We start from the raw sequence: 15,201 nt of genomic DNA on the forward strand, positions 1-15,201 counted from the left end.
GAGTTTAGGGGAGCGGCGCGGAGGGCAATCTAAACTCCCCTCTGTCTGGAGATCAGGGGGCGGGGCCACCAGCCATGTGACCATTTTCAAGATTTTCCGGAACTCCTTTCTACCCCATTCCCGCTGAAAAAAAAACCCTGCCCACAACAGACACCCTGTGAGGTGGGTGGGGCTGAGGGAGCTCTGAGAGAGCTGTGACCGACCCAAGGTCACCCAGCTGGCTTCAATCAGGAGGGGAAAATCAAACTCAGTTCTCCAGATTAGAGTTCTGCCGCTCTTAACCACTACACCAAACTGGCTCAGGTAGGGGCTGAACGGAAGATTCCAGTTCTTCGTATGGAAATCCAGGCCTCTGTTTAATATAATCTTTTCCTCACTGAAAATACTTTAATGTCCAGCCTTGCACATGTGAAACTTAAAAATCCATTGTGCGTTGTTTGTGCTTAGATTTGGCAATGAGCTGCCACGAGTGGCAGGAATTGTAAAGATGTCGGAGCATCTGGCAAAATATGGTGGTGGTCATAGAATTTCTAACAGCAAAACCATTTGCCACACCTATGTGTAGGTGTGATTTGGAAGAAGGGCACTTGGCATACCATGCTAAAGACTACTTTTGGATGGCGTAGAATTTACGTAGTTGAACATGCATAAGCCTTGTCTAAATTAATCTTTCCCTGTCTCTCTTTTCCTTCTTGAAACAAAAGGTACAGTAGATAGTGATCGTGGGAGCATGGTTGACAGTGAAGGGAAAGATGAAGAGGTAAGGACTGACTCTTCTCGTGTGTATTTGTGCTTGTTTGCATCCACTCTGGGGAAACAGTATAGATTTGAGGGCTGCAGACTCCATCGGGATGGTGGGCTGCAGGAGCTAAAGGTGGTGGGTTGCTCTGAGTACTCCGAACATAGATTCCTTTCTGAAGCTGCTTTTGTCTTTCAGGAACTAGAAGAAGAATTTGGGAATGTGAGCGAGGATGATCAGAAGCCAGTAAGAGTGATGTTCTGTCTGTTTTAGCTCCTCCAAAACTGCATCACGGCTAATTTTCTAGGCAATTTCATGCACTGGGCTTAGCCTGGACTAGCTCTGGATAGGTTTGGCCTGTATATCTTCTTTGCCGTAGGCTGCCTGTTGGGGCTCCAACATAGCTCACCTGGGACCAAATCTCATAATTTTCTTTAAAACGTAGTTAATAATAATATTTGATTTTTATATTCTGCACTTTAGGACAACTTAACGACCATTCAGAGTAACACAAAGTGTGTTATTATTATCCTCATGACAGTTACCCTGTGAGGTAGGTGGGGATGAGAGAGCTCTGAGAGAGCTGTGACTGGTCCAAGGTCACCCAGCTGGCTTCAAGCAGAGGAGTGGGGTATCAAACCTGGCTCTCCAGATTACCCTGCTGCTCTTAACCGCGGCACCAAACCAACTCTCCTTTTGTACCTCCTTTGAACTTCAAGATAAATCAGTTCAAAACTGATATAGGTCCAAGGTTAAAGTTGCCGTTATACTTCTACTTCAACAAGTCCCCACTTTCTTGCATTAAAAAAGGTGTGTGTTACTCCTCTCAGTGCTTTGTATTTGGCTGTTGTCCCAGTTTTCCAGACCCCTAAGCATTCCTCTGTAGATTATCCTTTGCTTATTTCCAGTTCTTTGTAATCTTCAATTCTCGGCTGTATATATCAGATTTCATACAACTTCATTTTAAAAAACAATTATTCTAAGATTAAACCTCCCCAAGATATTTAGTAACAGCTAGGGGTGTGTGATTCGGGTTTCCGATTCAGGATAAATACTCGAACCCAATTTGTAAAGATTTGGGATTTCCAAATCGAGCTCAGCATGCTGGCCCGATTTGGGTCGCTTCGGGAAGCTTTGGGGTGCTTCCAAGCCCCACAGATGGCTGCAGCTAACTGCCAGAGGAGGATCCCCCCTGCTGGCCAGCTGAAGTTTAAAGGGCCTTTTCCGAGCCACTTGCAAGCGGCAGGGAAAGGGCCCTTCCCGTACTTCCCCCTCCTCCCCCTCCCATCAGGTAAAATAAGCAGTGGGACAGGAAGTTTCAGTGTTCTCTGAATCTTTACGGAGCATACCGAAGCAGGGCAATAAGTGGCAAGCCGCTTCGGAACTCACTTATTTCCTATTCTTTTTCCCGCTTCGAAAATTCTGAAGTGGGAAAACCTAATCTTTCTGTCCCTGCACACCCCTAGTAGCAACTTCTAGATACAATCCTGAATTCAAGGTAATGCAAATAATCGGAAGCTCTCCAACAGACTTAGATCATGGATAGAATTCTTCCTAGTTCAGTGAATAAACATTTCAGTTTTAAATGAGGAATTTATTAAGTCCCCTTGACTTGAGTTCCGGAGGCACCTTCAGGAAAGAAGCATAAGGTTGATGAGAAGTCGTGCAGATATTTAAAAGGCGAGGCTGGGAGGGACCGTACAAGAGTGCCCTTCCTTGCTTGCGTTTGTGTATCAGGCATATATGTAGGGTTGGTTTGGATGCACCAGAGTCTGTCTGTAGTAAACACCTCCAGCCCTTCCTTCGCCTCTTCACCTGAACACACCTGAGCCTGGTCCTTGTGATGGACTTTTGAGTAGAGGGCAACTGACCTTGCTTAACTTGTGCCATTGTGGTGAATATGCTTCACTTGGCTGCTGCTAAGAGAGAGCTGTCCCTGCATGGACTGCAGTAGGTAATAAAGGGGGGGGGATGGGACAAAAGACCGCTATTCGCTTTCCGTCCGTCCCTGTCCCCCCAACTTTGGAATTAGCCGTGTGGTCCTTGTGTTGCTTCTTGAGGCATCACAATGTGTGTATGTAGGGGTGTGCGTGTGTACAGCAGACACAGAGCATCTCCTTTTCTCCCTTTGTCTGTCCCACGTAGACTGTGATGCTGATGATGCCAGTGGGGTTTGGATTAACAGGGTGTAGCTGGAAGGAACTTGGGCTGTATTAAGCTGATAAACAGGAGTCTCATTTCAGGCATTCTCATTTCAGGCATTCTCATTTCAGGCATTCTCATTTCAGGCATTCCTTCTGGCAAGACATACATTGGAAAGGCTTTGGGAGACTGTTCAATAAGAGTGGTTGAAAAATGGAAAAGGGATAATACTGTGCCTGTTATAATTTGACCGCCGAGGGGAACGCTGTTGGGGCAGTGGAAAGAAGATGCTCCTTGGCAGAGAGTGGGCCAACATCTGGTTAAAGACTGTCTTCGAGTCTTCCTGTATGAACTCAGGAGTTAATTTTTTTCCCAGAGACCAGCACTGATGAGTGATGAAGATGATGATGACCTCTTTGGTGGTGACTCTGAAAAGGGGGAAGATGACGAAGATGACTTGGAAGAAATCTCCAGGCCGGTAAGGAAGTGCTGCTTGGTGTCACTGCTGACTTCATACAAAGAAACCAAAGCAAATTTCTGCTGGTGCTTTCGGTTCTTCCCAGACAAGACTGTGGAGGTGGTGCCTCCCGTACTCACTGAAGCAGGAGTTTCCTGGCGCCTTTTGCTCGGACCAAAGCAGCCCCACGTTTAGCAAGTCTGCGGTTAGGTTAAGTGAAGCTTTGCAGCATCTACAGTTGCGCCAAGCAAGACTTGCTTGTTCCTGCCTTGCTATGCAACTGGATGGAAAGATTAAATAGAAAGCATTTGACGTGTCCAGGTTTCCTGCATTGCCTTTTCCCTTCCATCACTGCCATCTTAATGAGAACGCAGGTCGATGACTCAGCCAGTATCCTCTTTTCAACCGCGGCTAGTCGGGGGGCTCTAGGATGCTGACCCGCAGGGCCTGAAGGTGACAGCAACTTTCCTTCCCAGTCTCTGACATTTAGTCCCAGGGATCTTTCTTCCATAACTGAGCTGCTCTTGCAAATGGCTCATCCATAAAACTCTCATCCTTGAACTTCTCCAAACTCATTTAACTGCACTTTTGAGTTCCTTCTTTATGAAGAGCAGGGTGATAAAAAGAGGCTATTCACTTGGAGATTTGCTGGTCAGTTTCTTAAATGTTTCTGATGCTTTTGATCTCTCATTTAGAAAGCATCCTTTCAGGTTTGATCTTTCTTTCCTCCCTCTTTCCCCCAGCTTACCTGTTCAGAGTGACTTTACGGAATGTTCATAGATCCAGAGGAGTTAGCCGTGTTAGTCTGCAGTTGCAAAATCGTAAAGAGCCCACTAGCACCTTTAAGACGAACCAACTTTATTGTAGCGTAAGCTTTCGAGAACCACAGCTCTCTTCGTCAGATGCATCTGATGAAGAGAGCTGTGTTTTTCAAAAAGCATGTGCGTAAGTATATGTATGAGTTGGTTAGTCTTAAAGGTGTTACTGGACTCTTTACTATTAAGGAATGTTGACCTAATCTGGGAACAGGAGCATTAATTGATGCAAACTTAGAGCTGGAAAAAGGACCAACTGGCAAGGTCCTTCCCTTTTCCTAACTCTGAAAGCAACATGGGACAGTTGCTCGTGGTGTGCCATCAGGTTGCTTCTCACTTACGGCAACCCCGTGAATCAATCATCTCCAAAATATCCAATCATTGTCAGCCTTGCTCTTGCAAACTGAAGGTTATGGTTTCCTCTGTTGAGTGAGTTGGTCTGTCTCCTGTTGGGTCTTCCTCTTTTCCTGCTGCCTTCCACTTTTCTAAGCATTATTGTCTTTTCTAGTGAGTCTTGTCTTCTTATGATGTGACCTAACTATGGTAGCCTCAGTTCAGTTAATTTTTGCATCTAGGGAGAATTCAGGCTTGGGTTGATCTAGAACCCACTTACTTGTCTTTTTGGCAATTTATGGTATCTGCAAAACTCTCCTCCAGCACCACATTTCAAATGAATCAACTTCCTTCCTGTCTGCTTTCTTCATTGTCCAACTTTCACATACATACATAGTAATGGGGCATGTTGTAGTATGAATTATGCTTATAGGGAAGTAGAGAATGTGAGGGTGGCTTGTGGACCTTTACAGTTTTGTCCTGTGCCCGGTTTTTGTTCCAAGATCCTATTTCACTTTCTATTTTCCTCCTGCTCTCTTTCCATACACACAGTGGCTGCACACTCTTTTCTCCCCATTCCTGTGTACATTGCCCCTTCTTTAAAGGTGGATTAGAGGTGGAGTAGAGTCAAGAGAGCATCAAAAGCTTGCATATGGATTCGTATCCAAAGCTCTGCAAAAACAGCTTTATTTCTTACAAATCTCAAAGTACGTTAGTTGAGATAGGGTGGAGGCAGTTTCAGATGCTCAGAAAACCTAAATGGTTTGCAGTCTAGGAGCCAAAACACACGTTAAGAAAAACCTAGGTTCAGCACGTGTTCTCTTACCTCAAGGTTTGCTGGGATCTGTAGGCGTCCTGGAAGCTTAAAGTTTAGCATTTACAGAGCAGCAAAAAGGGAAAGGGAAATACAGGCGCCTGTATTTTAAGCTTTAAGCTTCCAGGACGCCTTTAAGCTTCCAGGACGCTTACAGATCCTTTAAGCTTCCAGGACTTTAAGCTTCCAGGACCCCTACAGATCTTTAAGCTTCCAGGACGCCTACTTTAAGCTTCCAGGACTCCTACAGATCCCGGCAAACCTTGAGGTAAGAGAACACGTGCTGAACCTAGGTTTTTCTTAACGTGTGTTTTGGCTCTAGCTTGTGTGAGGGAAGGGAAGGTTGTTGGTTTGCTTGGGATTGAAACTGCACATGGTGGTGGGCTGAGAACGAAGGTTTAGCTAAGGAATTAAGAGCCCTGAGGCAAGGAGGCTGAACCAGTAGAGCAGGGTAAGTGATTAACTGAGAAACAGAAAACTGAAGGAAGGAGAACTTGAAGAGTGAGGCTTGGGGTGAAAGGAAGAAGAAATGATGTAATTGAGAAAAGAAGGGACTCATCACAGACAGTTCCTTAAACTTTACTATAGTAGAACTTCATGCAGCAGCAATGGGCCACAGTTTATTTTGAACCTTAAAAAAGTACAGAAGTTTGAAAACATTTATCACGTATCAATTATTTTAAAAAATCTGCCATATGAGTCCTATAGAGAAAGATGGCCTGTGTAGGTTTGAATGAATAAATGAATTCCTGGTTTCCTTTAATTTTTAACATTGCTATTCATTTTACAAACTGGAGTCAGGACAAAAAATATCCTTTGAACCAGTTAAGGCATGAATAAACGGCAGCATTGCTCTCCTTACAGCTTTTAAAAAACTCAAATGTGTCTTAAAGTAAATACCACTTGATGGTTTTCCATACCAGAGAGTGAGTAGCGATCAATCTGCCTTCCTTGAGTTCTTTCAGGGGATGGCAAGCTCCGCCCTTCCCCCCGGAAGCTCCTCCCTGCCCCCCTCCCCCGGAAGCTCCTCCCTGCCCCCCCGGAAGCTCCTCCCTGCCCCCGGAAGCTCCTCCCTGCCCCCCTCCCCCGGAAGCTCCTCCCTGCCCCCCCGGAAGCTCCTCCCTGCCCCTCTACTTGCTTGCTGACTGTGCACAGAAGTGCTTGGAACAGAGGGGAGACGTCAGCAGCTTCCCTTTTGGGTGTTTTGGGTGGGGGTCAAAATTTAACAGATGGTATTTTTATAGCTTGACTTGGGTAGTATTTTCCAAAACATATATGGAAAAGCAGGTAACCAAAGTGAAGCTGCATATATGTGCGCCTTTTTCTCCCCACCCTCTTTATGATTTTTTCAGAAAAAGAAAAGGCCTACATCCTTCACAGATCAGCTGGCAGCTCGTATCAAAGGGGACCTGCCAAATAAGAAAAACGAGGAGCAATTGCGTAAGCTTCTTTTTAGATCCTTTTTCTGGTGTGTGTGTTACCTTTTAATGTATTTCCCATTTATATTGCAATACTTTAAAAATAGTGTTTATAATAGTATAAAAGAGTCCTTTCCATTTTACTTCAGCGTTTTACTAATTTCAAGAAACACGGATAGCTACTGGTCCAAGAGGAAGTTAGGAGATCTGTTTGCCCCAAACTTCAGGTCACGGAGCAGGAGAGGGAGAAATACTCTGCTATGGAAATGGCTCTTTTGCAGAACAATTTTTGCAGCATGATGAAGATGTGATTTTCTAATGAAAAATCTAAAACCACGTTTGTTTAATGCTTGTATAAATTATTTGTTGTTGAAGTAGACAGCAGCAGCCCTTCACTGTGAGCGTGTGTTTGGGGGTGGTTATGTTACCACTTGCCTTCGAGGGGAAGACACTTGATTTAGCCACTGGATGGGAGCTTGAATATAGGTGCCCTGGCTGACGGTAGATGCCTGGGAACCAGATTCTTGGAAGTGCAGCACTAGAGCGCTTAAGGAACAGGGGGACATCAGGAAGGGACTTAGGAGAAGGCTCTGGTGTCTGGGAGCAGCCAGATGGACTGCTCCTCCAACAATAGAGGAAGGTTATTGTTGATGGGGCGCTGTGTGCAAGGAATGGTCATCCACAAGAGAGAGGGGTTTTTTAAAAAGCAAGCCACCCTGTATGTTCTCTTGGTTGCTGCATGCAAATTGCTTCCACAAGGAACAGATTTGCCAACAAAGATGCTGATCAAATGCTAAACTTTCCACTTCTAGCCTCTACGGATGCAAAAAATAAAAAGACGGAGAAAGAGAGGGAAGGTGCCGGTGTTTCATCAGATGGTCAGTCTTTTTTTGATGTGTTTTTCTTTGGAATATGGGTGTGTGCGAAATAACGGGTCGGAAAAGATTCCTGTTTCTCAGCCTCTTCACTTCCTCAGCTGCGGGGAATCTTGCTGCAGCTCCAGAGCTTCCTCTTCCTCCTCTTTTTAAGGGGGCACAACATTGAACTGGTTAGTGCGGCCACAGACTCTCTTGTTTGTTTAAACGTTTTCCTCTGAGGTCTGGGTGTAAATTTGATTTCTGCATTGCGTTTGCTTAGCTCCCTTTGCTTAGCTCCCTTTGTATGCAGGGGAACTGAGAAGCTGCAAAAGGCCTCCCAGAGCCTCAGATATCATGGAGTTTGAGCCTTTAATCCGGCTCCATTACTCTGAACGTTGGACTGGACAGCCACAGCTCTGTTGTCCTTCTCCATGGTGGAATATTGAAGGGTGGGGACTTCGCAGGAGCCCCAGGGAGCGCCTCTGGTTTTTTCATGGAGCGAGAAACTGAATCCCTCTTAACTGGAGCTCTTCCTAGCGCCTGTGACAGCTCCACCGATGCCTGTGTGATCTCTCTTCGCAGACGATGATGATCTCTTCCGGCCTCCCAAGCTAACTGATGAAGACTTCTCACCATTTGCCTCTACAGGAGGTCTCTTCAGTGGTGGGATGGGACTCTTTGAGGAGGAGGTTGGTAACAGATTTTCGGGCTCCTACTTCAATTCTGGCCTACATTTTCGAAGCGGGCCTAATAGTCTCATAATGTATATGTTACGCGAGTCTAACACGTGTGACTGGTTGAACTATATCGAAAGAAAAATTACATTGATGGGGCTCAACATAGAAGATCTGTACCTTTTATCTGAGAAGAATGTTTTTGTTAGGATTAAACAGAGGCTAATTGACATGGAGATGCAAGACCGTAGAAGCCTCGCTTTGGGACATTGCTCTCCTGTTCAACGGGGGATTCCATTTAGTGATGCGCCGGCAGAGTATTTTCCCTGTTTAATCGATCCCTGTATTCAAAGGGCATTTATGTTGGCCCGTTTTAATGTCCTCCCTTCTGCTGTACTATTTGGGAGATTCAAAAAAATCCCATTTGGAGAAAGGTTATGCCCCTGTGGGATGTTGGAAATCGAGGATACAGCCTATGTACTTTTACTGTGCAGATTTTATGATGATTTACGTGCATTTTATTTGGATTACCTACAGCAATTGCTGGAGGGCAAATCTGTTGAGAGCAAGATAGTGAGTCTTTTAGCCTCAACCAAGGTTGAAGACACTGAAATGGTGGCAAACTTCCTTTACCATGTATACAAGAGGAGAAGTGTGTTTAGAATGTTTAACAATTAACAGGCTCTGCCTGTTTTCGACACTTTTACGTTTATGCCAATAAAGGTTCTGTCTTGTGATATATAATAATTCTGGCTTAAATGGGAGACGGTGCTTCTCTGCTTTAGATGATTTTGCCTTCTGCTGTATCTCAGTTACAAGGGTCAAGAGAACATTTTGTGAAAGTCAATTCTGTCCGTATCTACATTGTTTCAGCTTTGCTTTGAGAGCCGGCTGTATGTAACAGAGCTGGAGTTAGGGTTGCCTGCTAGTGCTGGGAAGACTGGTGGGGGATGGGGAGACTGATGGGAGACTGATGGGAGACTGATGGGGAAGATGGACACTGTCATGCGAACAGTGCGGCATAAATTTCCAGGATGAACCTGGAAGTGACATCATGCCGCTCGAGGATTCAGTGGAAACTCTTTGGTAAAACTGTTGAATCCTTGAACGGAGTGAGTCACTTCTGGGTTTGCCCGAGGAATCATGTGATTCCATTAATGCTGTGGCCATTTTTGGACTCCCACTGCTCTAGCGAGCAATGGTGACAGGTGGGGGCTGCCACCAGGAGGTCTAGAAGAACCAGGTTTGAATCTCCACTTGGCTGTACGAGCTTACTGAGTGACCTTGTCCCAAAATACACACTCAGTTTAATCTGCTTCATAGAGTGGTTTTTAAGATACGGTGGAGGACAGGAGAACAGTGGGATAAGCCTCTTTGGGGAGAAAAATCAAGATATAAATATTATAAATAAACATTGTAAAGCTGTTGCTGCCCTGACTAAAGCCTGGAGTGGCCTTATTATTTTCAGCTGAACTTGATCCATCTAGTGGCTGTGGTGGGTCCTGGGGAAACCCCAGATTGCAGCTGGCTGCTGATGTAGAGGGAGCCCCTCTGTTCCCTCACATGCTTCATACTTTGCAGTTGGACAAGCATTTGTAATAGCACTGCCATTTCATATCCTGGGCTTCTCAGGCAGTGCTAAGAAGAGGTGCGGCTGGTTAGTGCTAACCTTGAGCACCATGGTGGAAGAGGCAGTTATCCTATCCGTCCAGGCCAGCAGATATTCTGGATGATGCTAGCAGGAAGGGAAGATGAGAAGCTTAATGCACTGCCCCCCACCACCTGGTTGCCTTGACCCTGAAGGCAGGAGTTGAGCATCTCCCTCCTTCATCTGGCTCTGCTTGGGAGAGCTAGGAGGATTGAGGAGTTTCTGGCTGTTGCTTGTCTTCCAGCAGCGGTGGGATCATTCCCAGTCTCCCAGCATTTGTGGTGCTGGGCTGCGGTTGGCCTCCTAGCTTCCATTCTTTGATGGAATAAGGAATGAATGGAGAGTACCTTAAATGTGCATGAGGTAGGTTGTAGCCAAGGCTGAACAGGCCTTGAGGCCTTATTAAGAGATGGAAAAGTAGTTTCTTGGTGCATATCATAATGCTTAGTTATGCACCAATCCCATGCTGATTTTTTGCAATTCTCGGCATTTGATCTCTGACATGGATGCAGAAACTATTCGTGCCTACAAGTATTAATTGTATCTTTCCCACCAGAGTGATCTCTTTGCTGAATTGCCAAAAGGGGAAGAGACAGCGGAGAAAGATGAACGAGTCCCAATAAATGACGGTGAGAGTTTTTAGAATATGGAGCGGATGTCCATATTTGAGTGGGAAAGTTTTGTATGTCTGATAGAGACATACATTGCTCTTGAATTCCCTTGGATGCGTCTGCTTCGTGCTGGCAGTTCCTTAGCCAATAAGCAATGCATGCATAGAAGCCTGCCTAGCTGTGTGGGTCTTCCTAGCTGTATTGGACTACCTGTGTTTAATTCTTTAGCATATAAAGCCATTTTTCACTTAAGTCGCAAACTAAAGATTAGTAGATTTTCATTTCTTCCAAATTTCAATGCCATTTCCTCTCCCTTTCACTTGGAGAGGGGCCATCCTTCAGTAATCAAGCATCTGCTTTGGTTGCAGGAAGTTCAGTTCAGAAAGTTCAGGATCAAATAGGTGAGGTGAAAGACTTTGAACTGAGAGCTGTTGCCGGCTAGAGTAGACAATACTTGACAGGTTCTGCCAAGGGCGCCGCCCTATGAGACGCCAGCGTGCCTGACTTCAGCCTTAAAGGACCTTCAGGGAATATGCGGGGTCCTGCTCTGTGGAAGGAGGGGGGTATACCTCACCCTCACACCCTCTCAGTCCACTCACAGGTCCCTTCAACCTGACCTTGTCCCAGCTGCTTTCCATGACAGCTGTCCCCATCCAGCTGTCGGTCTCCTCCTCCTCTTTCCTCCACCTCCTCTCCGCTGCTCTGTCATTTCTCTCTCTCTTCCTCTCCACCACACTCCTACACAAAAACCCAGCATGCCCTGTGGGTGGATTCTCCTTATATCCTTTCCCCTATTCCCAACTCCACCTGCCAGCCACGCCCCGCTCTGCGCTCTAGCCACGGCCCTCCATGTCTCAGGCAGTCACACCTGTGGTTGCTTCCTTGGGCAGCCTCACCTGTGCCTCCTTTGCTGGCTTCTGGGCTTCTCCTGCTAATTGCCTCAGGCAGCCCTACCTGTGGCTGTTTTGTTCTCAGTCCCACCTGGTTCTGACCTGATCCCTTCTGCAGGTTGGGGCATGACCCTGTGCTGCCTTTCCTCTACTGCTGGTAAGGTGGCTGGCTGGCTGCGCCTGCTTCCTGTGCCTTTTCCCTCTTGTCTGGGCCCCTCCTGGCTGTCCTCACTCTCCCTGCCTGGGCTCCCAATGGAGGGTGGGGCTAGCTGGCTTCCACCTGCCCTGTCTAACTCTCTGAGGCTTGGGTGCTTCTTTCCCTCCCTCTGTTGCTGGTGGGCTCTGGCCCTGGGTGTCTGTCGGGGTGGCTGGGAACCTGTCTCCCGGCTGCCTCCCATCCCCTCCTCCTGGTAAGTCCGAGGGCTGAGCCTCAGACCCCGGACAATACTGACCTTGATATACAGAGGTCTGACACTGTAGCTCTGTGCAGATAACCCATCTCTAAATTGGCTCACTGCGTGGGAGACAGACAGTGGGCAGGATCTCCCCCCCCCCCCGCCCACCTCTGCTCAGCCATCATGTCATCTGCGCACTGTTTGATCCTGGCGGAAGCCAGGTTCAGATAGCCGGCTCAAGGGTGACTCAGCCTTCCATCCTTCCGAGGTTGGTAAAATGAGTACCCAGTTTCCTGGGGGTGAAGTGTAGATGACTGGGGAAGGCAATGGCAAACCACCTCGTAACAAAAAGTCTGCCAAGAAAACGTCGTGATGCGACATCCCCCCATGGGTCAGTAATGACTCGGTACTGGCACAGGTGACTATCTTTTACCTTAGACCCCCATTTTAGGCTGAAGTGCCTCTCAGAATGGTTAAACTGCTTCTAGGCTAGCAATAAGAAATTTGTTACACAATTCAAGACACCGCGATTATTAAAAATGAAGACTTCTTCCTTGTAATGGGGAGGATGCATGTAGCACCCCACAAGGTTCAACATGGAAATAAGAGTAGTTTCCCTGAGACAAATCTGAAGGAACAGTGGTAGATTTTATCAAAATAACGTCTCTTAAAATGGTGTTAAAGGTCCTTATACAACATTATATAATTTCTACCCTACTTCTTTTTCCCCACTGAGGTCTCCAAGAGGCTTACAAAGAAACACAACAGCAATTATAGAGTTCTGGGCTGATTGTGGATCCACCAGAATGGCTCTCTTGGGGCTGCAGGCTGCAAGCATTCCAGCCCAGGGGAAGCAAAAACACGTGTTGGGCCAAGGGAGTTTTGTTACTTCTTCACACAGATTTCCCTTTTGGAATTGTCTCACACAGAGTTGTTCAAGTTCTTTCCTCAGAGATTGGGAACTTCCTCTTCCTCATGACCTTTCAACCTAAAACTGAGAGAAGAGCAGGGCTTTTTTTCAGCAGGAACGCGGGGGAACGGAGTTCCGGAACCTCTTGAAAATGGTCACATGGCTGGTGGCCCCGCCCCCTGATCTCCAGACAGAAGGGAGTTTAGATTGCCCTCCGCCCTTGGCGGCGCGGAGGGCAATCTCAACTCCCCTCTGTCTGGAGATCAGGGGGCGGGGCCACCAGCCATGTGACCATTTTCTCCGTGGGCAACCCACTGAGTTCCACCACCTCTTTCCCCAGAAAAAAAGCCCTGGAGAAGAGGATGCTGTAGAGTTAGCCAGAACATAACTCTGGAAACAGGAGAAGTTGTATATCTGAGGCGTTCCCTTTCACGTGCTTTAAAAGAGAGAGCATTTCCAGGTGAGATAGAAAGGTTAGGTTTAGTAAACCTCTGAGCACCGGTGTTGTGCAGTGGATAAAGTTTCAGACTATGATGTGGTTTCGAATCTCCACTTCGTCGTGGAAGCTTGCTGGATGACTTTGGGCCAGTCACACGTTCTCAGCCTAACCTACCACACAAGGTTGTTGTGTAGAGAAAATAGAGAGAAGTATGTAAGTTGTTTTGGGTCAGGAACCAAAAGGTTGAGCAACAAGAAAATAAATACAACTATTTATTACATTGTGTGTGTGTTAATATAATTTTGACCACTGAAGGAGGCCCTCTGTGCTGAAACATATTGGGTCTTTTGGTTAATATACACTTATAACCATTATTTTGATTCTTTGTTATTGGACATGTAACTTCATCTGGTTACTGTATATCATGACCTGAGTTTTTAATGGTATTTGGTGTTTTTAATCCTAAATTTCTGCGCACTGTGTAATAAATAGTTGTATTTTATTTCTTGTTGCTCAACCTTTCAGTTCCTGACTTGATTTCCAGGTTGGGTTTTCCCCCCTTTTGTCTTTTTCCAGCTTTCTTGGGTCCCCAATGGGGAGAACGGTGGGGGGATAAATCCAAGTCTTGAGTAAAGAATGTGAAAAGTTCCCTTATTAATTTTATAGGAGATGCCATGTTCCAGTTGATAGCTCTTTAAAATTATCTGTGTGAAGTAAACAATTTGCATGTTCAATTGGCTTAACTTCTGTTATAATTTTTAGACCCATCGTCAAAAGCTGTAAGGAAAGTTCCCGCTGGAGGAGTCTTTCTCTTTCCAGGTATGCTTAACCTGGTGGGCTTTGTCTAGGACAAACTCCATAGGGGGTTTCAAGCTGTTTGATGCCCGCAGTAGTGGGTTTCAGGACCTGGCATAGACCAGGAGCACACCGTTTTTGTGTAAGGCATTGCCAGGCCCTTTGGGCCTCTTTATTGCCTCCCGCACACAGCAAGTTTATCCTAAAACACATTCCCCTGTGGCCACTCAGTGCAGCAGTAGGGTTGGGGCATGGTAGCATGTCTGTCTAAACTGGATCCTCTCTGATAAACATCTGTTTAAAAAACCTCAAAGCATGGATTGGATTCTAAACTACAGTTAACCTTGGCTTAGTGATGGTTTCCCAGGGGATTTTTTTGGTATGTCGATATGTTTAACTCTGGAGCACGGATCTCAGTTTTATTAAGGTGGACTGTGGGTTCTGTCCATTGGATCTGTAGTTAGGTTATCATCCGGTGGTTTGGGGCTGTCGCCTGCCAGAGGTTATCGTTGTCCTTTCCTGAATCATATGAACACTTCATGAATTATTAGACCAGTTGTTTGGACGGAGAGGTTCCTAATTAAGGTGATTGAAGCTAATTCGGTGGAATATGGTTAGCCTTTTATATAGTAGGATAAGTATTTTCCACTGCTCAAGATTTATGAATCAGTGAGCTTCTAATGGAATGAAAGGAGAAGGAAAGGAAGCCACAGCTTTGCAAGACAGTACTTGTGGGTTTTGCTGGATTCATGTGAGGAGGCACTAAAAGAGGTGAAAAGGAGATGTAGACTGGAGATGGGAGAAAGTGATTGGAGAAGAGGCTGCACAGTATCAGGAGAGAATAGGGCTGAGCTGAGAAGAGCAGGTAAGCAGCAGAGAGGAGGAGGATGGAGGAACTGGGGGCTTGAGCCTCTCCCTCTCCTGCAGCTAAAATAAGGTTCCATAGCATATAGGAGGGGGACATTGCCTTGAGAAGGTATTATGGCAGGGTAATTCTTCCACACAATAAGAGGCATTGGAGCAGGGTGTATAGAGGGTATCAAAATAAAGGGAGGCCTTTAGGCCCCCTAGAGATGGTTCCTCTTTAGAACCGTGTATTTGGGCCTCTTATAAGATGATGGGTGGCAAACTATTTATTTCAAATTTCTATTCCTCCCTCCCCGTGAGCGGGCTCAGGACGGATAACACATTAAAATACAATAAAAATACATCTACATTAAAACAACAGTGAATTAATACACATTTAAAACAGGATGGTGGACAG

The 15,201-nt window shown here is 46.0% G+C and overlaps 1 protein-coding gene across 1 annotated transcript in view; it reads left to right on the forward strand.

Moving 5' to 3' along the window:
• The window catches only part of LOC129332774 (WASH complex subunit 2-like), a 74,866-nt gene that overhangs the window by 16,274 nt on the left and 43,391 nt on the right, over window positions 1-15,201 (forward strand). The window contains exons 6-13 of the mRNA XM_054984013.1: window positions 705-760; window positions 938-985; window positions 3,258-3,359; window positions 6,653-6,740; window positions 7,531-7,596; window positions 8,158-8,264; window positions 10,454-10,526; window positions 13,905-13,961. Of these exons, the coding sequence (XP_054839988.1) occupies window positions 705-760; window positions 938-985; window positions 3,258-3,359; window positions 6,653-6,740; window positions 7,531-7,596; window positions 8,158-8,264; window positions 10,454-10,526; window positions 13,905-13,961 (597 nt within the window). The remainder of the gene's footprint in view (window positions 1-704; window positions 761-937; window positions 986-3,257; window positions 3,360-6,652; window positions 6,741-7,530; window positions 7,597-8,157; window positions 8,265-10,453; window positions 10,527-13,904; window positions 13,962-15,201) is intronic.

Source organism: Eublepharis macularius, chromosome 6, assembly GCF_028583425.1.
Source record: "Eublepharis macularius isolate TG4126 chromosome 6, MPM_Emac_v1.0, whole genome shotgun sequence".
NCBI classification, from domain to species: Eukaryota; Metazoa; Chordata; class Lepidosauria; order Squamata; family Eublepharidae; genus Eublepharis; species Eublepharis macularius.